This window comes from Macaca nemestrina, chromosome 20 (genome assembly GCF_043159975.1).
Source record: "Macaca nemestrina isolate mMacNem1 chromosome 20, mMacNem.hap1, whole genome shotgun sequence".
Lineage (NCBI taxonomy): Eukaryota > Metazoa > Chordata > Mammalia > Primates > Cercopithecidae > Macaca > Macaca nemestrina.
Genome location: NC_092144.1, coordinates 39,088,359 through 39,114,076, shown reverse-complemented (window position 1 = coordinate 39,114,076; position 25,718 = coordinate 39,088,359). Strand labels below are relative to the sequence as shown.

General features: G+C 50.2%; 1 protein-coding gene and 1 long non-coding RNA gene across 10 annotated transcripts in view; one reads left to right on the top strand and one right to left on the bottom strand.

The window, feature by feature from the left end:
* The window catches only part of LOC105487656 (uncharacterized), a 33,220-nt gene extending 23,596 nt beyond the window's left edge, over positions 1-9,624 (bottom strand). The window contains exons 1-2 of the long non-coding RNA XR_011617609.1: positions 7,487-9,624; positions 712-2,997 (exon numbers count right to left, since the gene is read on the bottom strand). This is a non-coding gene — a long non-coding RNA (uncharacterized lncRNA). The remainder of the gene's footprint in view (positions 1-711; positions 2,998-7,486) is intronic.
* C20H19orf12 (chromosome 20 C19orf12 homolog) lies at positions 1,687-23,820 on the top strand. Of its 9 annotated transcripts, XM_071087005.1 has the most exons (5): positions 9,760-9,832; positions 12,311-12,414; positions 12,789-12,909; positions 16,733-16,902; positions 21,685-23,820. In XM_071087005.1, the coding sequence occupies exons 2-5, from the start codon at positions 12,360-12,362 to the stop codon at positions 21,948-21,950; spliced, it is 612 nt and encodes a 203-aa protein (XP_070943106.1). In that variant the 5' UTR covers positions 9,760-9,832; positions 12,311-12,359; the 3' UTR covers positions 21,951-23,820. The 9 variants fall into 9 exon arrangements, with proteins under 9 accessions (XP_011749467.1, XP_011749469.1, XP_011749462.1 ...); XM_011751167.3 differs by lacking the exons at positions 9,760-9,832; positions 12,311-12,414; positions 12,789-12,909 and adding exons at positions 1,740-1,809; positions 8,900-8,997; XM_071087006.1 differs by lacking the exon at positions 12,311-12,414 and having other exon boundaries at positions 9,742-9,832.
* Positions 23,821-25,718: the final 1,898 nt, after the last annotated feature.

Below are 25,718 nucleotides of genomic sequence, written 5' to 3'. Positions count from 1 at the left end.
AGTGAGAGGGTTGAAGTTCTAGTTATTATCACAGTCAAAGGGGGCAGCCAGAACAAACGCAGGGTTTCCGGGGAGTTAGTTATGGAGCGCAGCAGAAGGCCGCTGGCGTCTGGCTGGGAGGACGGATTTCCTTGGCGCTCTGTGCAGCCTGCCCGGGGAGTGGGGCCGGCGGGGGCGGAGAGAATTATTTCAATAATAAAGGAAAGGAAGATTTTAATTTTATGTCAATAAAACAGAAAACTCGACCATAATTCGTTAATTTTATTGAAATGGCATGCAAATTACTTGAGGAAACTTAGCAGAAAAGCGGATCGGTGCAAACAACGGGCATTGTTTGGGAGCGCGTTTCCCGTTGGTCTCAAATCCACATGCAATATTTCCTTAGTGCTTAATTATTTCCCCACTGCTCGCGTCTGCAGGGCTGAGCCCTTTGTCTGGCTCTCTTTGCACGCGGCTGGCAGCAAGTGCGGCGCCCTCCCCCGCGCCCGGCACAGATGGGGCCCCGGGGCCTTTGTTTTGGGGGTGGAGCGACACGATCTGTAAAGCGGACGCCGCAGGCACGGTGCTCGTGCTGCGAGCGCGGGGGTCTCCAGGCCGCCGTCCCCTTCCTTCCCGCGCCCCATTGTCTGCCGGGGTATGGGAAGCCGCTGCGCTCCCGCCGCGCGAGCTCTGTAATCTTTGAGGTTTCTGCAGATTTGTGGAGGAGCTTACTTGACAGCAATCTCTTGGCGCGCTCAGATCACTCTGCAAGCCTCTGGCACCCGCAGGGCCGCCGCTAAAGCAAGGGACTCTGGTCCCCCGGGCCTGCCCCGCGCAGCTCCCCCTGGCAGCTCCTCCAGCGAAGCACCGCAGCACCGAAAAATAAAATCCTACGGCGGGGATTTAGACCAGAGAAGAGCGAGGGTTTGGGGCCTGGCGCCAGCTTAAGCCTCAGGTAGGGGAGGGGTTTCCCTGGCTACTGGGTATGCTGTGGGCCCACGTTGCACCCCTAAATTCCTGACCCACAGGAACTGCCAAAGGTAATCCATCGCCCCAAAGTCACCCTATTCGGGTGGGATCTCTGCTTTCATAACAGAAGGGTCCCAGCAAGGGAACTGAGGAACGAATGTGTGCAAAACACTGGTTTCATTCTGAAGTCAGAAGTGTGGTTCCCCAGTGCGGCTGGAATTTTGCAGGGACGGCCCGGCTATAGGATGGGTAATACATGTAGAGTAGGAGGGAGGGCAGACCTCAGAGACCCCACCCCACTGCAGGTGAAACGCAAAAGAACGCCTTCCAGATTCCAAGGTGCCCACTCTTCCTTCCGGGCGCTCCCTACTCTTCCTTCCGGGCGCTCCAAACTATCAGGATGTTTTCCGTGCTGGAGAGTCCCTGACATTTCCTCCTCTCTGATTTTCTCCACATTTGCAACGTTGTGTGTGTGTTTACCTTCCTGGGCTTCCCTGCCTTCCAAAGGCACTCTACACTCAGTGCAAATGCCCGCACCTTCAGGGCCCTCTGCAGTCTCCCCATCTCTGCCAGCCTTGGGTTAAGGGAAGAACAGAGGCTGGAAGACCAAGAGCCCTGGATTTCTGTTCTGATTCTGTTACTGACAGTGTGACCAAGGGCAGGTCCCTTCCTCTCTCTATTTTCAGGGTAGCCTAAGAAATCCTCTGAGAACTGGAGGAGCTCTGTCTAATCGAAGACTGTGACTGGGGAACCTCGATTCTTCGCAGGGTCCAGGACCTGCCGCTCCATCAGCATTTCCGGACTCTGAGCCTGGGAGCGCGCATTACCAGGAACATGGAGACAGGGTGGCTACACATGAAGGTGGGTTCTGATGAGGCTAGACTGCTGTGGGCAGATATTCTGCGACTTCTCGGAGACCTGAAGAAAATCTCCAGCCCCCTGCTCTTCAAGGTGGAGCTACCACCTGAAATAGGATATGACCTAGCCTGAATGCACCTAGAAGTTTCAGCTCCCCTGTTTTCATGATCACTAGTATTAGTGTTTCATGATCACTAGTATTTACCTTCTCAAAATATAGTTTATCGGCCAGGTGCGGTGGCTCATGCCTGTAATCCCAGCACTTTGGGAGGCCAAGGCGGGTGTATCACTTGAGGGCAAATCGCTTGAGGTCAGGAGTTCAAGATCAGCCTGGCCAACATGGTGAAACCCCGTCTCTACTAAAAATACAAAAATTAGCCAGAAATGGCTTGTACTTGGGAGGCAGAGGTTGCAGTGAGCCAAGACTGCGCCACTGCATTCCAGCCTGGGTGACAGAGTGAGACTTCATCTAAAAAAATAAAAAATAAAAAGTTAGCCAGGCATGGTGGTACACACCTGTAGTCCCAGCTACTAGGGAGGCTGAGGCAAGAGAATTGATTGAACCTGGGAGGCAGAGGTCGCAGTGAGCCGAGACTGCACCACTGCACTCCAGCCTGGGAGACAAAGTGAGACTCTGTCTCAAAAAATATTAATACCAGGGTTATGGAGATCGTTTCAGCAATAATGAAATAAATTTTGCAGATATATAGAGACAATCTAGGTGACATTATTTTTAAACTTGTGTGCACCACAGGCTAACAAACAAACAGATACCAAGGGTGGCTTCATTTATGTACACTGGAGCGAAAGAGAACGTTCTGCTAAAGAACAAAATCTCAAACAGACCAAAGCTCCAATAGAAGAAAAGACTAACCACCCCCACCCCAAATTCAAAGCTGCCTTAAAGTAAAACTAGTGGGAGAAAGAATTTCCATCCTCTGAGCAATTTGAAATAAAAACTTCAGAATCATAATAGTGACTCTACCATAACTTTCTGTAATAAAACATCTATTATAACAGATATGGCAATACAATAAAAGTCCTATTGTTCCAGAAACTGTATTATAACTGAAACAGGATAATTATAGAAATACTTGCGTGAGAATTGCATGTTCAACAGAACCATTGAAAAATCATTCTTCTCAGACTGAAAATAAGTCTTCCAGGCACAGAAGAACTCTTCAGTGAGATCTGAAATGCAAGACAAGGTGGAATTTTTTTTTTTTAAGTCTTTTATAGCAGCGTGACCTTCTAAAGTCTCGTCAGGGCCATCTGTAAACTTATCCAAGGCCTCACCAGCCTCCAACTCTGAGTTCCACACTTTATTTGGAATACTAACATCTATGAGTAGATTTTTAAGTAGGGCATCTCTTTATAGTCTTTCAATAGACAGATTTTAGGGTGAATCTTGGCTCTATCGAGTTCATTTGTAAATTCTAACGTAGAATTTTTAGCTTTTTAGAACAGTTGACCTCTGGAACATTTTGTAGAAATCCCATCCTGTGTGGAAGGCATTGCTGGTACTACCACCCTCCCTGTTTTTTAGTTTACAAAGCACCTTTCAGGTTTTTTTTCCTCTTTGAGTTCTCACAATAATCCCAGGTTGTTGAGAGCAGGGATTCTCATCCTGCTTTTGTATTTGAGGAAATTAAGGATTATCTGTTTGGGAGCAGGGACTGGGGGATTTATCTGGAAGCTGTGTTTGCAGCATAAGCACGCTTTTTTCACTTAGTTTGTCTATTTTTTCCCCCCCTGTGGCTTTGGAGAAACTGATGAGAATTAGTGAGGAACCAGAGGGCCTGCAAGCCCTCTGTGACAAGTAGGGCTTGTCACCACTACTGACTTTTAGTGTCCCATCTTGGGTAACCTGGTACTTGAAAGGTTGGGAACCTGTAAGAAATTCACTGAGTGATGATGGTGGCTGAGGGACTGAGGGAGGGAGCTGGGAGGAAATAATAATAATAATGACAATGATGATAACACACATTCAACATGACAGCAAATATGCAGAGTGGTGCTAAGTGGTGACTAAAGGGACATGATAACCATCTACAAATATTTGAAGGATGTAAACACCAAGGAAGAAGATGAATTAATTATTTAAAAGAACAGTGATGAAGCCTGGGAGGAGATCATTACCAGTCCCCAAGCCACCTTGTCCTTCCACAGCCCTTTCAGGATTAAGCTCTCCCAAGACCGAAGGGAGGTGGCAGGATGGTTCCCCTGCACACAACAGTCTTGACATAGGCATGGCCCAAGGCTGTTATTATTTTTTTGAGACAGGATCTCACTCTGTCGCCCAGCCAAAGTGCAGCATTACTATCACAGCTCACTACAGCCTCAGTCTCCTGCGTCAAGCCATCCTTCCACCTCAGCCTCCCAAGTAGCTGGGACTACAGACGCATGCCACCATGCCCGACTAATTTTAATGTTTTGTAAAGATGAGGTATTGCTATGTTGCCCAGGCTGGTCTTGAACTCCTAGTCTGAAGTAATTCTACCACCTTGACTTCCCAAAGTGCTGGAATTACACTCGTGAGCCACCGCGCCTAACCCGAGCTGTTATTTTTATTTTTTGAGACGAGGTCTCGCTCTGTCACCCAGGCTGGTGTGCGGAGTACAGTGGTGCCATCTCAGCTTACTGCAACCTCCGCCTCCCAGATTCAAGCGATTCTCCTGCCTCAGCTTCCCGAGTAGCTGAGACTACAGGCGTGCGACAGCACACCCAGCTAATTTTTGTATTTTTAGAAGAGACGGGATTTCATCATGTTGGCCAGAATGGTCTCGATCTCTTGAACTCGTGATCCGCCTGCCTCAGCCTCCTGAAGTGCTGGGATTACAGGCATGAGCCACCACGCTCAGCCCAAGGCTGTTATTTTTATTGTGCCATGGGTGGACATGTATGTACTATACACATGCTCAGATTATAATAATCACAGCTGGCATCTGGTGAATACTTCGTGCTAGGGTTTGCATGTTTCCTTTAAAACTCATATTGAAAGTCAATGGCCATTGTGGTTATATATATATATATATATATTTATTATATATTATATTTGTTATATATTATATATTTATTTTATTATATATTATATATAATTATATATTATATATAATTTATAATAATATATCATATATAATGATATGTAATAAGATATAGAGAGCCCTTAATTAAAAGCCCTCCCTAATAACTTCATTTTAACTTGATTACATCTGCAAAGACCCTATTTCCAAATAAGGTCACATTCCCAGTAATGGGGTTAGGACTTCAACACATCTTTATACAATTCAAACCTTAATACCAGCTGTCTTTATCTGTTTTCTACTGCTATAAGAATTATATATAATTCTTAAGATAAGAATTATATATAATATATTATATTATATTGCCCAAACTTATATATAATATATATTATATATCACATATATGTCATATATCACATATATGTTATACATCACATATAATATATAATATATATCACATATAATATATAACATGTTATATATTATATAATGTTATATATAACATGTTATATATAATTATGTTATATATAATACAACATGTTATATAAAATATATAACATATAATGTTATATAATATATACATTATATATAATATGTTATATATTATATAACATATAAGATATTATATGCTCTCTCTATATATATATTTTGAGATGGAATCTCACTCTGTTACCCAGGCTGTGGTGCAATGGCGCTTTCTTGGTTCACTGCAACCTCCGCCTCCAGAGTTCAAAAGATTCTCCTGCCTCAGCCTCCTGAGTAGGCAGGATTACAGGCATGTGCCTCCATGGCCAGCTAATTTTTTAATTTTTAATAGAGATGGGGTTTTGCCATGTTGGCCTGGCTGGTCTCAAAGTCCTGACCTCAGGTGATCTGCTGGCCTTGGCCTCCCAAATTGCTAGGAGAACCTTTCAGCAGTCGTGAAGTCAAGAGGGCTTTGCCCTCATGCATGGATTAATGCTGTGATCACAGAAGTGGGCTCTTTTTTTTTTTTTTTTTTTTGAGACAGAGTCTCGCTCTGTCGCCCAGGCTGGAGTGCAGTGGCGCAATCTCGGCTCACTGCAAGCTCCGCCTCCCGGGTTCACGCCATTCTCCTGCCTCAGCCTCCTGAGTAGCTGGGACTACAGGCGCCCGCCACCGCGCCCGGCTAATTTTTTTTGTATTTTTAGTAGAAACGGGGTTTCACCGTGGTCTCGATCTCCTGACCTTGTGATCCGCCTGCCTCGGCCTCCCAAAGTGCTGGGATTACAGGCGTGAGCCACCGCGCCCAGCAGAAGTGGGCTCTTGATAAAGGGATAAGGGCAGCCCTCTTCCCTCTCTCATGCTCCCTCTTTTTTTTTTTTTTTTTTTTTTTGAGACGGAGTCTCACGCTGTTGCCCAGGCTGGAGTGCAGTGGCGCGATCTCGGCTCACTGCAAGCTCCGCCTCCTGGGTTCACGCCATTCTCCTGCCTCAGCCTCCTGAGTAGCTAGGACTACAGGCGCCCGCCACCACGCCCGGCTAATTTTTTGTATTTTTAGTAGAGACGGGGTTTCACTGTGGTCTCGATCTCCTGACCTTGTGATCCGCCCGCCTCGGCCTCCCAAAGTGCTGGGATTACAGGCTTGAGCCACCGCGCCCGGCCTTTATGCTCCCTCTTTATGTGATACCTTCTGCCATCTTATCATGTAACAAGAAGGCCCACACCAGATGTGTCCGCTGGATCTTGGAATTTCCAGCCTCCAGAACTATGAGCCAAATAAATATATTCTCTTTATAAATTACTCAGTCAGTGGCATTCTGTTATAGCAGCAGAAAACAGATTAAGACAGCTGGTATTAAGGTTTGAATTGTATAAAGATGTGTTGAAGTCCTAACCCCATCACTGGGAACGTGACCTTATTTGGAAATAGGGTCTTTGCAGATGTAATCAAGTTAAAATGAAGTTATTAGGGAGGGCTCTTAATCCAATATGACTATTAGAAGAGAGAAGTTTGGGCTGGGTGCAGTAGCTCACGCCTATAATCCCAACACTTTGGGAGGCTAAGGTGGGCGGATCACCTGAGGTCAGGAGTTCGAGACCAGCCTTACCAACATGGTGAAACCCTGTCTCTACTGAAAACATAAAAATTAGCTAGGCATGGTGGTGCACACCTGTAATCCCAGCTATTCGGGTGACTAAGGCATGAGAATCACTTGAACCCGGGAGGTGGGGGTTGCAGTGAGCTGAGATTACACCACTATACTCCAGCCTAGGCAACAGAGGAGACTCCTGTCTCAGAATAACAACCAAAAGAAACAACAAAAGAAGCTACAGGGTTTTTGGGTGTGGCCCACATGGTGGATCATCCAGCCCTGGTCTAGGTAGGTGGCTTTAGCCTGAAGGAGCCATGGAATTTTTAGGAGCTGGTGTACTCAGCCTTGGGAGAAAGTGAGGGCATAGAACGCTGGCCTCAGGGGCCCCGTCTGAGTTTTGACTCTGGCTGGCTGTGTGAACACCACCTAGCACCCTAGGGCATCATTGGGCCCATCGGCAAGACAGTGTTTTGTCAAGGTGGGGATAGAACTGGATTTCCCACTACCTTGGGCCCACGAGGCTCATATTTGGGACTTTGGAGAAGCCGCTCATTTTCACATTCTGTAATGTAAACAAGAATAATCTAGATTCATACATATTACCTCCTTTTATGTTCAGAACAATCCTATAGGATAAGCACTACTCTTGTTGCCATTTCCCAGATGAGGAAACTGAGGCACGGAGACGTGGAAGAACTTTCCCTCGGTCACTGTAAGCAGCCTAAAGCATCGCTGTGTGCTGGGCCAGTGTCATTTCTGCGCCATCATGGTCACCCCACTGCACGCCTTGCTTACTGTGCAGGAGGCCCCAGCTGCCTTTAGGAGCATGAGGCACCGTGTGCTCCATCTCTGGGGTTCAGAGTGTGCGGTCATGTTATGCCTGTATTCGTATCAGAATGAGGCCCAGGAGGCTGATGGGTTGCAGACTTGCATGCAATGGCGCGATCTCGGCGCACTGCAACCTCCATCTCCCGGGTCCAAGCGATTCTCCTGCCTCAACCTCCCGAGTAGCTGGGACTACAGGCGTGCACCACCATGTCTGGCTCATTTTTCCATGTTTAGTGCAGATGGGGTTTCACCATGTTGCCCAGGCTGGTCTCAAAGTCCTGGCCTCAGGTGATCTGCCCGCCTCGGCCTCCCAAAGTGCTGTGATTACAGGTGTGAGCCACCGCGCTCGGCTGCATGAACTTCTTACATGCGTGCCTTCTCTGGAGGGCCTGGACTTTGAAGCTTCTTTCACTCCCAGCATCTTTCGCTGCTCGGGCCCTCTCCCCACTCTCTCTGGGGGAGGAGTCTGCAGGCCAGTTCTGCAATGTGCCGCCAGAGGGAGCTGCCTGCAGAGAAACGGGAGCGCCGCACTCAGGTCCCAGGAAGGCAGCAGGCTGAGTTCCCCTGGCCTCAGTTCACTTTCCTTCTTGAAGGTCACCCAAACTCAAGCAAAAGCTCTGATTCAGGAATAAATGGCGTTGTTTTACCCCAGCCAAGGCCTGGGGAAGCTTGATATTAACAGCCTTTGTTCCATTAAGAATGGAAAAGGGTCCGTCCTCTGGGTGCCCACAGCACCCTGGAAAGCAGGCAGAGTGATGGTCACAGACAGAGGCTTTGAGCTACCGAGACCCCGGCTGGAGTCTGGGCCCTGAAATTTTCTAACCAGGGTGGCCTTGGGCAGAGCAGCCTGTGTTTAGAGCTTCCCGTCTGTAATACAGCAATGACAACCATGCCTGCTTTGCAGGGTTCCTGTTAGGATTAATTCTCTATAGAGAGCCCCCCAGAAGCCGCTTTTGGATTTGAGATGTTTCAAGACCAGACCTTGCATGACAAGAGTGGGGACAGCTTTCCATAGGTCTCAATACAGTAGTATTCCTGGGCAGTTCTGCAACCCCAGCCTCATGCCCTTTGCACCTTCCTAAGAGGCTGCCTAGCCTCAGCTTTGGCCCCCATCCAAGAATCCTAGGAGCAAAGGCAGTTCTTTTCCTTTTTTCTTTTTTTAAGAGACGGTCTCACTTTGTCTCCCAGGCTGGAGTGCAGGGGTGCAATCATGGTTCACTGCAGCCTCGAACTCCCGGGCTCAAGCAATCCTCTTGCTTCAGCTTCCCAAAATGCTGAGATCACAGGTATGAGTCACCCACCCGGCCTAACTTTTATTATTATTTGTAGAGATGGGATGTCACTGTGTTGCCCACGCTCGGACTGCTGGGCTCAAGCAATCCTCCCTCCTCAGCCTCACTGGCAGCTGGAATTACGGTCCCGCCTAGCCTGCTTCTCCTTGTGCAACCCCCAGACCCAGAGGCTCCAGAGCAGCTCTGGAACAGCGGAAATCTGGCTTCGGCCCACACATTCACCAAATATTGACACAGCACCCTTGACCTCCAGATGCCCCTGAGCTCTCTTCCGCGCCCAGACTGCGGGGAGGAAGGGGTCCTCCAGGCCAAAGGGAGGGAGGTCTCCGGGAGGTCCCCGCGGTCCTGGAGGCAGGTGCGCGGGGCCCGGATCTGATCGTGCGTGCGCAAGGGAGAAGGGCAGGGCTGGGCCTGCGGGAGCGCGGCCTTGCAGTCCCCGGGACTCCTCTCCGGGCGCCTCGTCTCGGTGCTTCACCCGTAACCCAAGCCAGGGCCCCGGTGTCAGCGGCGGGGTGGGCCGGGACAGGGGAGGGGGTGCCCAGCCGCGACCCCTGGGTCCCCCTAAGGCCGTGCGCAACTCGTAGCCAGAAGCCGGCCCGGCGCGTGGCTTCCCGGAAGGCCCGGCGCAGCCGGAAGGCGGGAGGGAGGGCGGGGCCAGCGCCGGGGCCGCCACCAAGGCCGGCGCGACCCTCCGCGGCGCTGAGGCCGGGGCCGGGGCCGGGGCCGGGGCCGGGGCCGGGGAGCCGGGCGGGGAGCCGGGGGCCAACCAGGCCCGGTCCGCAGCCGCCTCTGATCGCCGAGCGCGCCCCGCAGGCCTCGGCTCCCCCAGGTAAAGGTGCGCCCGGAGCCGGGGCGGGGCGCCTCCCCAGGCCGCGCCCCGCGAGGGGAGGGGGCACCCCAAGAACAGGCCTGGAGGCCCGGGAGCGTCTAGGGGTCGCGGGGGGGGTCCCCGCCCTGCCGGGAGCCCGGCTCTCCCAGTGCCGGGATGGACACTGTTATTGTAGTCATTGTCCCTATGGAGAAACTGAGGCACGGAGAGGCTGAAGTGACACAAGTAAGCAGCAGAGCTGGGACTAGAGTCCCAGGCCCTGGCTTGGTGTCACCCAGTAGTGGCGTAGGCGTGGGTGTGGTGGGTGGGGGTGGGGTGCGAGTGGTGGACGTGGTGGGAGTGGGTGAGGTTGGGTGGGGTGGTGGGTGGAGTGGGGGATGTGGGTTTGGCGGGGGTGGGGTGGAGGATGTGATGGGTGGGGGGCGGAGAAGGCGGGGGTGGGGTGCAGAATGTGATGGGTAGCCATGGGGTAGAGAGGTGGTGGCTGGTGGGGCAGGGGCGGGGCTGGGGGTGGGGTGCTAGGTATTATAAATATGAAGTGGATCCTGACAGGACACCTGTGGGGCAGCAGAGCTGGCTGAGCCATATGGGAAGAAGATCTGGGCGCTAGTTTAGATTTGGTCAGGAAGGGCCATTAATGATTTAGGAGGTGAGATTAGTTTTGGGGGTGACAGGTAGTTTGTTGAGTTTGTCTGTTTGTGACAGTCTTGCTCTGTTGTCCAGGCTGGAGTGCAATGGCGCGATCTCGGTTCACGGCAACCTCCACCTCCCGGGTTTAAACGATTCTCCTGCCTCAGCCTCTCGAGTAACTGGGATTACAGACACCCGCCCCCACACCCGGCTAATTTCTTTTTTTTTTTTGAGACAGAGTCTCGCTCTGTTACCCAGGCTGGAGTGCAGTGGCGCCATCTCAGCTCACTGCAACTTCCACCTCCCTCGTTCAAGCAATTCCCCTGCCTCTGAGCCTCCTGAGTAGCTGGGATTACAGGCGACACCACCATGCCTGGCTATTTTTTTTTTTTTTTTTTTTTTAGTAGAGACGGGGTTTCACCATCTTGGCCAGGCTAGTCTCAAACTCCTGACCTTGTGATCCACCTGCCTCGGCCTTCTACAGTGCTGGGATTACAGACGTGAGCCACCGCGCCTGACCAATTTTTGTATTTTTTAGTAGAGTTGGGGTTTCACCATCTTGAAATAGCACCTGTAGTTCCAGCTACTCAGGAGGCCCAGGCTGAAGAATTGCTTGAGGCCAGTTCCCGACCAGCCTAGGCAACATAGGGAGACTGCGTTTCTAGGGAGAAAAAAAATGCAGGAAGGAAGGGGGGAGGGAAAGATGGAAAGAAAGAGAGAGAACGAAAGAGAGAGAAAGAGAAAGGAAAAGAAGGAAAGAAAAGAAAAGGAAAGAAAGAAAGGAAAGGAAAGAGAGAGAGAAAGAGAAAGAAAGAAATAGGGATACTTGGAGAAGCTTTGAAGTGACCTGTTTATGGATCAAGTAGGTAGGTAAGGTGCATGCTGCCAGGAGGGGCTGGGGTAGAGAGGGCAGGGCCCTGCTGTATGGGGGTGGGCAGCGGACGGCCCCTGCTCAGCCCTGGCCTCCATTGCTACACAGAATGGCAGGTCCAATGTGATCTGGTCTTCTGGTTTTTCAGGAGAAATCAGGAATCAGAGGTGCACGCAAAATCTCCTGATTTTAAAATATTGGCAACTAATTTGTTTTTGAAAAACAACTATGAGCTAATCTAAAAATGTTTGCTAGTGGGATCCACCTACTGCCTTTGCGCTGGGGTATGGAGAGGTGGGAGGTCAATGTTGACAAGAGCCAGACCTAATTTTTTGTTAAAGAACAGGGTACTTGGAGTAGAGAGAGTCTTCCTCTCCCTCATCTCTTACAATCTGGTCCAAACTCAGAAAGCTAGGCTGCTGTCGGTGGGATGGGCTTGTCTCCATCTTTCTGTACCTCTCAGAGCAGCCTGGGCACCTGCAAGAAAGCGGGGCTTCAAGTTGTCATTTGCCTTCCCTGTGGCTGGCAGATGGGCTTCCTGTGATCAGGGCCTGGTATGTGGGCAAATCTGAGTGTGAAATAGGTGTGATACAGTGGAGAGGGGGGAGCCACACTCCCACCCCCTGAGGTCTGTCCCCATCCTCCCTCCTCACCCACTTCCCTGTCATTTACAGACAAAGACAGTCTTGCGGTGGGAGAAGGAGCAGGGTGGGCTTCCCTCTCAATCTGGCGAGCCTGGAGAATTCAGGAAGCTGAGCTTTTTAGCAAGGGCTCAGGAGGTGGAGTTACTAACCTTTCTTCCTCAACAAGAGCCTGTTAATGCTCTAACTTCTGAAATGATGATTGCAAATAAATTAAACCTTGGATGGAGTCAGCCACAACGTCTCTACCCATGGTGCAGAGCTATTACAACGCAGTGACTTCCTCCACCTGCCCTCACACACGCAGTGATAGCTGCTGGCCCTCCCATTCTGCAGAGCCCTGGGCTTGTGTCTCAGTGAAACCTGCCTCATTGTCTGAGATGTCATGGAAGTTCTTGGTCTCACGGCCAAGGAAATCAAGGACGCAGACACTCCAGAGGGTAGGTTAGAGGAGAAGTTTAATAAACGAAATAAAGAAAGCTCTCTGGATCAGAGAGGGGTCCCAGAAAGATGGGCTGCCATTTTACAGTGAAATGCAAGGGTTTTTATAGACAAGCTGGTGGGAGGGGTGCTTCATTTACATAAGGTGTGAATTTCTGAGTCCTCCACCCCACCCTTTCTAGTGCACATGCCGGCTTCTTAGCCTGAGTTACTACTACTCCATGTTGCTTATTTCTTTCTACTGTGCATGTATGAAAAAAGGTTGGGGGGCGGGGGGTAGAACACTCCAAGATGGACATGCCTGGTCCAGGGTAGCTCTTCTTATCCGTGCCATGCAAGCCTCTGTGTCTGAGTATTTCTTTGTTTTTTTGAGACGGAGTCTTGCTCTGCTGCCAGGCTGGAGTGCAGTGGCGTGATCTCGGCTCACTGCAACCTCTGCCTTCCAGGTTCAAGCGATTCTCCTGCCTCAGCCTCCCGAGTAGCTGGGATTACAGGTGAGCACCACCACACCTGGTTAATTTTTGTATTTTTTTTAGTAGAGACGGGATTTCACCATGTTGGCCAGGATGATCTCAGTCTGTTGACCTCGTGATCCGCCCACCTTGGCCTCCCAAAGTGCTGGGATTAGAGGCATGAGCCACCGTGCCCAGCCGTGTCTGAGTATTTATAAGTAGGGAGAGGACTGTGCATACTGGGGCCCACCGTATGTCTGTATGTCACACAGGGGACCCGTTTCTGTATTAGAGCTTGCCTTCCTTATCTGTGTTTTCTGAAAGGGAAACAACCTCTTAGGCTGCTTTGTGTTAGAAGGGAATTCTGCCAAGGACCCTTGCCCTAACTATTTGCCTAATTGATTGCTCTCTCTCCTCTCACATTGATGCCGGCCTGGCTGGGCCAGGTAGAGTTGGAAGTAGCATTTTTGCAAGGACATCTCTTGAGCCTCTTAAAGTAAAGTCATTCGGAGCAGGTCGGAAGCTAGGTTTTTTTTTTTGGGTAGCCAGTAGAGCTAAAGTGTTTATGTATCTGTTTCCTGCCTGCCTTCTTTCCACCTCTACATGCATTTTCTTGCTGTGCAGAAACTGTTTTGAGAGTGCAGACCCAAAACACCACTCCCCAAACTGCAGAAAACCTGTTGTGGGAGTGCTGTCCAGGCACTGACCTGGAAGCCGGTCTTGCAGACCAAGCATGGCAGGGCTCAGGGTCTTCACACCCTGGGAAAGGGAGGTTCCTTGCAGCCTCCAAAGGGGCCTTCCCTTTTTCCAATATAATTGACAGATGAAAAGCTGGATATAAACCAGAACTAAGCTCAAAGGTGATTAGATGTTTTACACCAGGATTTTGAGCTTTTTGTAAGATTTTACTGTAAAATTATTTTCTTTGGTTACCTTAATATGTACTTGAAATATATCTCATTTTGTGCTGGACGTGGTGGCTCAACGCCTGTAATCCTAGCACTTTGAGAGGCCAAGGCAGGCAGATCACCTGAGGTCAGGAGTTCTAGACCAGCCTGGCCAACATGGTGAAACCCCATCTCTACTAAAAATACAAAAATTAGCTAGGTGTGGTGGTGCATGTCTGTAATCCCAGCTATTCGGGAGGCTGAGGCAGGAGAATCACTTGAACCTGGGAGGTGGAGGCTGCAGTGAGCCAAGATCGTGCCACTACACTGCAGCCTAGGTGACCTAGGTGACGGAGCAGGCTCTGTCTCAAAAAAAAAAAAAAAAAAAAAAAAAAAAAAAAAAAATCTCTTTGTCAATATCTCTATCTATCTATGTCATTCTGTTTCAGGACCATGGTGACTGGATAAATCAGGTTCTGCCTTCTGTCTCCGCATTTCCGAGTGGCTTCTGCCTGTTCAGTCGGGACGCTGTTATAATGCCATTTTATCGTTTAGACATTTGTGTGTAAACAAATCTTGACACTGGAATAGTGGAAGGGGGTTCTCTTCTGGGGAGAAGGAGGAGGCATTTGACCTGTCAGCAAGCAAAGGAGCTGGGCAGGACCTGGAAACCAGGAGACCAGGTTTTGGGAGACCCAGAGCACAGGGTAGTCAGAGCAGGGACCCACAGTCCTGAGTGCTCCTCCAGTCCCTTATATGAGCAGGGCTTACAAGGCCTGCCCTCCCACTGCCTCTTATACTTCATGGGGCCAAAAAGACATATCTAGGGGTGCTTGTTTGCAGTTTCTGAATTGGAAGACTGAGTAACGAATGTCAGAGTCCTGGGGTTTGCCCTCTTGGGGTCTTGCTGCCCACAGTGAGATCAGAGGAGCACTCTGGGGGCTTGTTGGACATGCAGAATCTTACCCTCCCATACTGGCTGCATCTAACAAGGTTTTCCGTGATTCCTGTGCCCTTGTGGAGAACAGGTCTAATGTGTACCAAAGGGGAAAAAGAAGGGAAATGGACAGGGGCAGGAGCGCAGGATGCTCTCCTGGGACTGCAGAGAAGTTCTGAGAACCTGACTTTGTGGTCTTCTCATGGATTCATGGGTTTGTTCTCTGGGCTCAAAATTATATCCTAGGATTGGGAGAGCAATTGTACAGTAGGGACTCCTGCTTCTGGATCTTCCTTGGGTCAGAAAAGCACACATGTCTGGGTGTGGTGGCCCATGCCTGTAATCCCAGCACTCTGGGAGGCTGAGGCAGGAGGATTGCTTGAGCTCAGGAAGTCAAGACCAGGCCGGGCAACACTGCGAGACCCTGTCTGTATGAAAACAAAAAATTAACTGAGCGTGGTGTTGCATGCCTTTAGCCCCCGCTACTCAGGAGACTGAGGTGGGAGGATCACTGTAGCCCAAGAGTTCAAGGCTGCAGTGAGCCATGATCGCACCACTGCACACCAGCTTGGGCAACAAGAGATACTGTCTCTGAAAAAACAAACAAACAAACAAAAAACCCTCATATAACATATAACCCAAAGATATTAAGGTCAAATGTAGTGGCTCACGCCTGTAATCCTAACACTTTGAGAGGCTAAGGCAGGATCCCTTAAGCCCAGGAGTTCAAGACCAGCCTGGGCAACATAGTAGGCATTTCTACTAAGAATAAAAATAAAATTAGCTGGGCGTGGTGATTGCACACCTGTAGTCCCATCTACTCAGGAGGCTGAGGTGGGAGGATCGCTTGAGCCCAAGAGGTCAAGGCTGCAGTGAGTTGTGATTGTGCCACTGCACTCCAGCCTGGGCAACAAAGCAAGACCCCATCTCAAAAAACAAAAAAAGATAATAAACAATAGAATCTATCCATAACTTCCTCAGTCGAGTTGCTGTAGCACCTGTTTCAATATTTCCACCTAGAATGAAATGGGAAGTGCCGGTGAGAAAGGGAAGTACTGCTGGAGCGTTGGGCTCAGCCAGAGCTCTGAGGAGATCCCCCAACTCGTGGCCCCTTTGATTTTCTCAGCCCTTGGGCTCTCTAGAGCCCATCCCTCCCTGCTCTGGCTCCAGCGTGGCACACGTTTTCCCTACCCTGGAGGATTGTGCTAAAGGTCATTGTGCCAAAGGTCCACTTGCCCGTCCATCTTTCTGTCCATACATATCGCAAAGCCTGGGAATGCTTTCATGTATTTTATTCTGCAGTTGCTTTGTCTCCCTGCTTTATCTTGTCCCTGCTTTTAGTGTCCCATGGGTACAACTGTGTTGACTTTTAAGAGCAGTTGCTTAAGGCAGCCCAGTGTGTGCGTTAGTAACAGTGTTCGTTCAGAGCCATCCTGGGTCGGGAGCCTGCAGGCTTCCAGACTTATGCCAGGCGCTTCCTGCCCATCCTGCTGGCACCATCTGAGAGTCCAGCCTGCAGGGACTGTCTCGGTCTTAGAAGGAAGGTATCTGATCCTCTGCTCAGGGCCCACCGGAGGTGAGTGCCCGTGTAGTCACAGAGTCCCATCCCTTCCCCGGCTCTGGCTTGGCCTCAGCTCAGATGCCTCATGCCAGGATTTCCCGGTCTCTGCTGGACTTTGTGTGCAGGGCATTCCCCGGGCCAGTGCAAAGTCCACTGATACCAGAAGGGTCAGACCACCTCCCTCGTGATGAACCAGCAGAATATGTGGCCGGGTTGCTCCTTAATCTGTTCTAAGTCAGAAGTTAATCAGAGGGCAAAGAATATCTTTCACCCACTCAGCCGCTGCTGTTTGCTTATTCACTAACTGCCGCCTGCCCTGTCTGTGGGAACTTTCCACCGTCTGGACGCTGTCTCCTACAGGCGCTTGGAGCTGCTGTGCTCTCCTGAAAAGGGGGACCCTTCCTTACAACTCTAGGAACTAGAGTGGCATTAATACTCTTACGCTCATTAAAACTGTCCCTCTGAACTTCTCCCTTGAAGGCCCGCCACGATGACCATCATGGTGGAGGACATCATGAAGCTGCTGTGCTCCCTTTCTGGGGAGAGGAAGATGAAGGCGGCTGTCAAACACTCTGGGAAGGGTGCCCTGGTCACAGGGGCCGTGGCCTTCGTCGGGGGTTTGGTGGGCGGCCCGCCGGGACTCGCTGTTGGTAAGTGCAGGTGTCTCACAGAGACAGCCAGCCTCGGGGATGTCATAAAAGGGCCGTTGAAACACAGGGAGAAGGCCAGGCGCGGTGGCTCACACCTGTAATCCCAGGACTTTGGGAGGCGGAGGCGGGTGGATCACCTGAGGTCAGGAGTTCGAGACCAGCCTGGCCAACATGGTGAAACGCTGTCTCTACTAAAAATACAAAAAATAGCTGGGCGTGGTGGCGCATGCCTATAATCCCAGCTACTCGGGAGGCTGAGGCAGGAGAATCGCTTAAACCCGGGAGGCAAAAGTTGCGGTGAACCAAGATCGTGCCATTGCACTCCAGCCTGGGCAACAGAACGAGATTCCATCTCAGAAAAAGAAAAAAGAAAATAAACACAGGGAGAAATGAACTCGTACAAGTGGTGGCATGCATCTCGTGGGAGGAGTTGGTGGAGTTAAGTTTGCCTCTGAGAAATGTTCTTTGCAGATATAATTTGTCCGTTGGAAATGCAAGCTTCTGTGTGAATGTCTCAGAAGTGTGGGGCACTCTTGAAAATGGCATCTGTGTCATTTGGGCCTAGAGGCACCTTTTCCCCAGTGCTAGGATCCCCGAATAAGTATCAGAGCAGCAGGCCTCTGAAGATCCCAGGGTGTCCTGGGTCCCATGGTGGCCTCCCTCACCCTGATCATGACTGCAAGGTCCCTGCAGAAAGGAAACCGGGGAGGAGGCTGGGAGGGGCCATGCACCTTCTCAGCACATGCGGTGTGGCCATTTCATGTGAGCGGGCTCGTTCTGAGAGAGCTCCCCTGTTCTGAAAGAGACTACCCAAAGAACGGCCTTTCACCCCTAGAGGGCCTGCCCACCTCTACCACCTGCTTTTTTTCTTTCTTTTTTGAGACGGAGTCTCGCTCTGTCGCCCAGACTGGAGTGCAGTGGCATGATCTCGGCTCACTGCAACCTCTGCCTCGCGGGTTCAAGTGATTCTCCTGCCTCAGCCTCTTGAGTAGCTGGGACTACAGGTGTGCGCCACCACACCCAGCTAATTTTTGTATTTTTAGTAGAGACGGGGTTTTGCCCTGTTGGCCAGGCTGGTCTCAAACTCCTGGCCACAAATGATCCACCCGCCTTGGCCTCCCAAAGTGCTAGGATTACAGGCATGAGCCACTGTGCCTGGCCATTTACCACCTGCTTTTATTTGAAAATCAATTTCTGGCAATGAATGAAAGTTTGGCTCATTTTTCCACTGTTCCTTGCAGCTAGGATGAAGTGACTTTCTTTGGCTTGGGGAAGGAAGAATTCCTGTGTCCTGAGCCTCAGAAGGTCTACCTGCCCTGGGGCTGTGGCTCAAACCATAGATGGAGTCAGAGAGCTGACCCTCCTTCAGACCTGAGCTGGGCAGGGGCCAAGCGAGGCCTCCTGGTGGCTTCTAGGTGGCTTCAGGGACCTGCTTCTGTTTAACAGGGATTCTTATGATGACTGCATTTGTCACATCGGGCATGGCAGATATGTGCCACATGCCTGCTCTGTGCTGGCCAGCCTGAGCTGGGGACACGGGGCCTGGAGAGCTTACCATCTGGTGGAGATCCCTGCTGTGTGGCCCGTAGTCTCCATGCTCACAGGCGGGAGAGAGAAGCGCTTTTCTGCTGAGGTTGCCTCCCGTTCTCCAGCTCGCTGGTGGGGTCCCTGCTCTGTTCTTCCCTTCTGTAGTGGGATTGACATTCAAGGATATTTCGTTAAGCTGAGGCTCACATTGGGGAGAAAAATAAATATGTGGGTGGCCCCAGACCTTCCCTCTCCATATTTTCCTTTCCAAACCCCATGAATTAGTGAGGCCTGACTTCAGCATCTTGCCATCTGAGAAGGAACCGGAGATGGGGGAGACAGGACGGTTTCCTGCTTCCTCTATGATACTCTGCATCTGTGCCCCCACCTCCATCAGTGCTCAGGAGAAGGCTTTGGGGATCATTTTATCATGTAGCTGTGCCCAGCTGCTATTTTGGGAGCACATATTTTATTCAGATTGAGTAAAAGCTGGTGGAGAACAGGATGTCCACTAAGAGAGCCCGGGGGGATTCACTACTTCCAGCCCCTGTTCACGGGCGGGAGCATCATTTTACCCTGAAAACAAAGGAATTTTCTCCTCTCCAAAGAGCCAGTAATTTGCTGGTCGATATTCCTGGCGACTTTTTGCATTAAGTGCTGCTCTAAATCAAATATTGATGTTCTCATAAAGGTTTAGTGCACATGAGTGCAACTCTTGTCGACTCTGAGCATTTCACTGGTGTCGTGGGGAAAAGTTCAGTAAAACTTGTAAATTAGCTGGCTCTCCCTCCTCAGAATGTACCTTTCTTTTGCAGGGGAGAGGAACGCTGTCTGCATGTCGCATTCAGCCTCTGGGTTATGGGGCTGGCCCCAGCTGCATACCCGGGGTGGTGTCTGCTCCAGAGGCCTCGGTGCTTGGCTTCCAGAAGCAGCAAGCACTGGTTTTGCTGCCTGTCGTCTGAGTCCAGCCAGCCAGTGGGTTCTCTCTGGCCTGGGCTGCATTTTTGAAAGAAACTTTTCATTTCGCAATAATGTTAGGTTTACAGAGAAGTCGCGAAGATAGTACAAAGGATTCCCGTATGTCCTCCAAACCCAGTTTTGGTTCTCCTGGCGTTCACGTATATTACTGTATGTTTGTCAAAGCTAAAACCAGCTGGGTGCAGTGGCTCATGCCTTTGTAGTCTCAGCACTTTGGGAGGCTTGAGGCTGAAAGATCACTTGAGCCCAGCAGTTTGAGACCAGACTGGGCAACATAATGAGACCCTGTCTCTACAAAAAATAAAAAAAAAAATTAGCCAGGCATGGTGGTGCAAGCCTGTAATCCCAGCTACTTGGGAGGCCAAGGTGGGAGGATTGCTTCTGTGTGTTGGGCCTCAGAAGGTCTATGCGGTTCAAGGCTTGGTTGGCCCAGACAGTAGGCTGGGATGAAATCAGAGCCTGCCAGCCATCCGACCTCAGCAGAGGAGGGGCCAGGTAAGGCCCACCCACCCCCTCACTCTTCTTAGTTCCTCCCTGGCTCTTAGAGGCACTTGACTTTGGACCCCTTCCCTAGGGCACCTTCCCTTCCTCCGCACCATATCCTGCACGTGGCCTCTTCAGGTAGAACTTTCCATGGATACAAGGTCTTTAAGTCCCAGAATAGCATGACCTAAACTTGGCAATGAGTTTACATTTAAAAATAATGTTTCTGCCCTTTTAGGGTGGCAGAAGGAGAAATAGTAAACTACCTTAGATTTGTTGTTTCTTTTTATTTTTACTTTTTTTGAGGTGGAGTCTCACTCTATTGCCCGGGCTGGAGTGCAGTGGCACAGTATCGGCTCACTGTAGCCTTTGCCTCCCAGGTTCAAGTGATTTTCCTGCCTCAACCTCCTGAGTAGCTGGGATTACAGGTGCCCACCACTATGCCTGGCTAATTTTTTGTATTTTTAGTAGAGACGGGGTTTCACCATGTTGGCCAGGCTAGTCTCGAACTCCTGACCTCATGATTTGCCCACCTCAGCCTCTCAAAGTGCTGAGATTACAGGCATGAGCCACTGCACCCGGCCAGATTTGTTATTTATCATTGTACAACTTGGAGGGGTTCTATGAAAAGCACTGCTTCAAGAGGAAAGAGCCTCCTTATCTGTCCCCAGGTCCTTTAACCACGTGGGCTCACAGGATATTTCGTAAGTTCAGGGGCAAGGAGCTTATCAGCTGCCTAGTGGAGGAAATTCAGTCTCACCACTGAGATGGTTTTGTTTTTGAAGACAGGGTCTCGTTCTGTCTTCAGTGCAATGGTTGGAGTGCAGTGGTGTGATCTCGGCTCACTGCAACCTCCACCTCCCAGGTTCAAGTGATTCTCCTGCCTCAGCTTCTGAGTAGCTGGAATTACAGGTGTGCGCCACCACGCCCAGGTAATTTTTGTATTTTTAGTAGAGATGGTGTTTCACCATATCGACCATGCTGGTCTCAAAACTCCTGACCTCAGGTGATCTACCTGCCTTGGCCTCCCAAAGCGCTGGTATTACAGGCATGAGCCACTGCACCCAGCCCGAGATGGTTTCTCTTGAAAATGCATTTGTGGCTGGTCACAGTGGCTCACGCCTGTAATCCCAGCACTATGGGGGCCTGAAGTAGGCAGATCATCTGAGGTCAGGAGTTCGAGACCAGCCTGGCCAACGTGGTGAAACCCAGTCTCTACTAAAAATACAAAAATTAGCCAGGTGTGATGGTGTGCACCTGTAATCCCAGCTACTCAGGAGGCTGAGGTGGGAGAATGGCTTGAACCCGGGAGTCAGAGGTTGCAGTGAGCCGAGATCGTGTCATTGCACTCCACCCTGGGCAACAGAACGAGGCTCGGTCTAAAAAAAAAAGAAAAAAAAAAGAAAATACGTTTGTTTCTCAGCCTTCTCCTTTGTGATGAGAAAGGGATTTTTGCAGTAAGCCCAGGAACCTCCATCAGGTCATGAAGAAGATCTTAGTGGGCCCAGCACTGAGGTGGGAGATGGGGCAGGCAGGCATCATTTTGCATCCCTAAAAATGTGGAGCTTAGGGAATGTGTGTTGGGTGTCAATTATCTGAGCCAAATGGACAGAAGACTGCATAAACCTTTGCCCTCCACACTGGCTGGCGGAGCAGGCGTGGCACCAAGCCCGCTCTGGCTCGCTCATGAATGCGCCTGCTCATGGTAATGGTGATGTGTGCTCAGTGGGAACTTAAGAAAGGCCATTGCTTATGAATAAGACCCCACTAATTGAACGATTCCTTGTTTTCTAGGGGGGGCTGTCGGGGGGCTGTTAGGTGCCTGGATGACAAGTGGACAGTTTAAGCCAATTCCTCAAATCCTAATGGAGCTGCCCCCTGCCGAGCAACAGAAGCTCTTTAAGGAAGCCATGGCCATCATCAGGCACCTAGAATGGACGGATGCCGTGCAGCTGACCGCGCTGGTCATGGGCAGCAAGGCCCTGCAGCAGAAGCTGCTGGCCATGCTGGTGAACTACATCACCAAGGAGCTGCGGGCCGAGATCCAGTACGATGACTAGGCTGCGCCTCTGGGGAGGTGGGGGGGCCCCTTTAGATGACTCTGTGACTCTGAAGAGGTGGCTTGGGAGTTGGGAGAAGCCCAGTGGATGCCCCTGGGGAATCTCCACGTTGTCAGTGTATTACTAGCAACGTCCTGCTGGAGAGGCCACCGCCGTGCAGTGTCACGTTCAGAAATTACTTAAGAAGCAGCGTGTGTTGGTGGCATGTGCACTGGTGTGCCATGACAGCCCTCTGACCGCCCGCCGGTGAAGAGTAAAGGCCTGCCTGCCGCAGGCTTTGGAGGCATCTGCTGAGTCCTCTCACCCGCACGGGTCTGGGGAAGTGATCGTGCTCAGCGACGGTCTGACGGCACCTCATCCTCCCCTAGGGGCCTTTTCATCTTGGGAGATGACCCCGCTTCCAAGCACCTGCTGCAGTACTGGATCCCACGCCCCCGTAGGCCCCGGGGTCTCAGGGCCTTGGAGCAGCCCATGCTGGAATCACGTTTACCTCCTAGTGCAACCCTCCACTACCCAGGGACTGCTGAATTGCCCCATGGAGGGGACGGGCGGCCTGCTGAGTGAAGCCTCAAATACCAAGTGGACTTGACCTCACCCCCCACTAGGCTGCACACCTAGACTCGCCCTGCCAGGGCCTCACTCTTCCCATCTGAAAAGTCATGGTAGTTCTCGAGGTTTATTTCTCAAATGAAATATTTTTAGTAAAAAGTACAGGCATATCTCGGAAATGTTGTGGGTTCAGTTCCAGACCACTTCGGTAAAGCCAACATCACAGTAAAGCAAGGAAACACATTTTTTTTTGGTTTCCCAGGGCATATAAAAGTCACGTTCACTCTATATTGCAGTCCATTAAATGTGCAATAACGTTATGTTTAAAAAATGTACAAACCTTAATTGAAAAATATTTATTGTTCAGAACGCTGAGACAGAGACACAAAGTGAGCACACGGCTGTTGGAAAATGGTGCCAAATAGACTTGCCTGATGCCGGGCTGCTACAAACTTTCAATTAAAAAAAAAAAAAAACACAGGCGAGGCGCGGTGACTCACTCCTGTAATCCCAGTACTTTGGGAGGCTGAGGCGGACGGATCATGAGGTCAGGAGATCGAGACCATCCTGGCTAACATAGTGAAACCCCGTCTCTACTAAAAAAAAACAAAAAATCATCTGGGCGTGGTGGTGCTCACCTGTAGTCTCAGCTACTTGGGAGACTGAGGCAGGAGAATTGCTTGAACCCGGGAGGCAGAGGTTACAGTGAGCCAAGATGGAGCCACTGCACTCCAGCCTGGGTGACAGAGTGAGACTCTGTCTCCAAAATAAAAACAAAAACAAACAGTATCCATGAGGCATCGTAGAATGAGGTATGCCTGTATTGCTCTTACTGAAGTGGTGTGATATAAACCATCTCTAAGAAATGTTTCTCCCCTGAAGATTTCCCCAGAACAATCAGCTTTCCATAACTGTGGACTCCACATCTGGATCCAACCAGCCTCGGATAGAAAATATTTGAAAAAAAAATTGCGTCCGTACTGAACACATACAGACCTTTTTTTCCTTGCCATTATTCCCTAAACGATATGGTTTAGCATACATAGCATTTATAGTGTATTGGTATCTTAAGAAATCTAGAGATGATTTAAATTATACAGGAAGGTGTGCATAGGTTATAAGCAAACACTATGCCATTGCCCATCAGGGACTTGAGCATCCTCAGATGTTAGTGCCGGAGGGTTGGGGTTGCAGTCCTGGAACCCATCCCCCATGGATACTGAGGCATAGCTGTACTGTGTGTTTTCACTTTGCTTTCAGAACTACAACTGGAGTGTGATCGATTACAATAAATGTTTTTCTAAAAAGTCACTTTCCCACATATTATGTGTAAGGTATCTCTAACATTCAAAGTCTTACAAATGGAACAGGAGGGAAGGTACCACATTTGCGGCTTTAAAGAATGCAAGAGTAGGTCAGGAGAGGTGGCTCATGCTTGTAATCCCAGCGCTTTTGGGGGCCACAGTGGGAGGATCACTGGAGGCCAAGAGTTTGAAACTACCCTGGGCAATATAGTGAGACCTCCATCTCTACAAAAAATGTTATTTCTTGGTCCCCAGGTCCTGGGGCAGGGCAGGGACTTGGGGCTCTCAGCCCCTGGAGGCTCAGAGGGAGGCACTTCTGAGGCCCAGCTTAGAGGAAAGCTCGGTATCTTGGCACCTCCATGTGTGTAAGGACTTCAGGGTGAATTATAACCCATGGTGATTAAGGAAGGGCCAAGCCTTTCTCTTGCAGAGCGATTGCTCTTCCGCTGGCCTTGTCTAGCACAAATCAGGTGCCCTAGCACAAGCCACACTCCTGGAGTTAATGAAGCCACTTTAATCATTTTTGTACCACTTAAGTTGATGGGGGACAGGGTAGGATTGGGAAGGAGGGGTTGTCTGTCTATGAAAACTGAGTGTGGCCTTTCTTGTTGAACTGATCATTCCTGCTCTTCCCGCAAATAAGTCCTTCATACGGTCCCTGGAACTGAAAGTGGGAAATCAGAGCATGCCCCCTCCCAATTTTGTGTAGCTTTAGTGGGCTCTAAAGTTGCCCTGTTTTTAGTGTAAAGGAAAAGACATTGATTTGCAGATAGCATGAGAATGAAACGTCAACAAAGATGTTTGGTTCAGTGCTTCAAAGTTGGGGGACACTTTTTCCACGTTGAACAAATGCCAACTCCAGTTGCTTACAGCAAATCCTCCTGGAACAATCAGGGCTGGAATCGAGTTCCCTTTGTTAGGCGATTGGGCCCCACTCATTCGTACTCGTGCATGACGTCCTGATCTGTGTCAGGCCTAGGGGACACAGATGGTCCCAGCTCAGAGGCCCAGTGTCCACTGCAGCCCCTCCCACAGCCTGCCCACCCCTACTGCAGGGGGAAATGCCCAGGGAGGAGATGGTTCAACTCCTGACCAGTTTTGTGTCTGATGGAGCAGGCCTTGCTGAGTGAAGACACTGGGACTAGCTGGGTCCTGGGGTGACTTGGAGGCTTTGGGCCTAAAAGGGCAGCCTGAACCTGGAGTCTCATCTCCCCCAGGAGCCGAAAACACTTTTCTTGATTTCCCTCAGGAAATCAAGCTGCTACTTCTCGGCTCCTGTGGTTTTAGTATTTATATATCTGTATCTTCTTTTTTTTTTTTTTTTGAGACGGAGTCTCGCTCTGCCGCCCAGGCTGGAGTGCAGTGGCCGGATCTCAGCTCACTGCAAGCTCCGCCTCCCGGGTTCACGCCATTCTCCTGCCTCAGCCTCCCGAGTAGTTGGGACTACAGGCGCCTGCCACCGCGCCTGGCTAGTTTTTTGTATTTTTTAGTAGAGACGGGGTTTCACCGTGTTAGCCAGGATGGTCTCGATCTCCTGGCCTCGTGATCCGCCCGTCTCGGCCTCCCAAAGTGCTGGGATTACAGGCTTGAGCCACCGCGCCCGGCCTATATATCTGTATCTTCTTTGTAGAAATGTATTTATTTTTGAATAAGTAATACCTGCCTGGTACAAAATTTAAAAGGTACAGGAGGGTGCAAGCTATAAAGGAAGGCCTTCTCCCACACCAACCCCAGAGGCAGCCACTATTACCAATTTCATGTGTATTCCTTTAATTCTGTTTTGAATGAAGTCTCTGAAAAGTGTTCATTTCCTTTTGTCAGTATTTCTTGCTGAAAACCTAGAAAAACCCGGAAAAGTATAATGAAATAAAAACCACAGATTCACCACCCAGAAAACTGCTGGTAACAGATTTGG

Coding starts and splice junctions, on each gene's coding strand:
- C20H19orf12 (XM_071087005.1), top strand. CDS start 12,360: ATGGAAGTTCTTGGTCTCACGGCCAAGGAAATCAAGGACGCAGACACT. Junction 12,415..12,788: donor GGACGCAGACACTCCAGAGG/GTAGGTTAGAGG, acceptor TGTTTTTTTGAG/ACGGAGTCTTGCTCTGCTGC. Junction 12,910..16,732: donor CCGAGTAGCTGGGATTACAG/GTGAGCACCACC, acceptor TCTCCCTTGAAG/GCCCGCCACGATGACCATCA.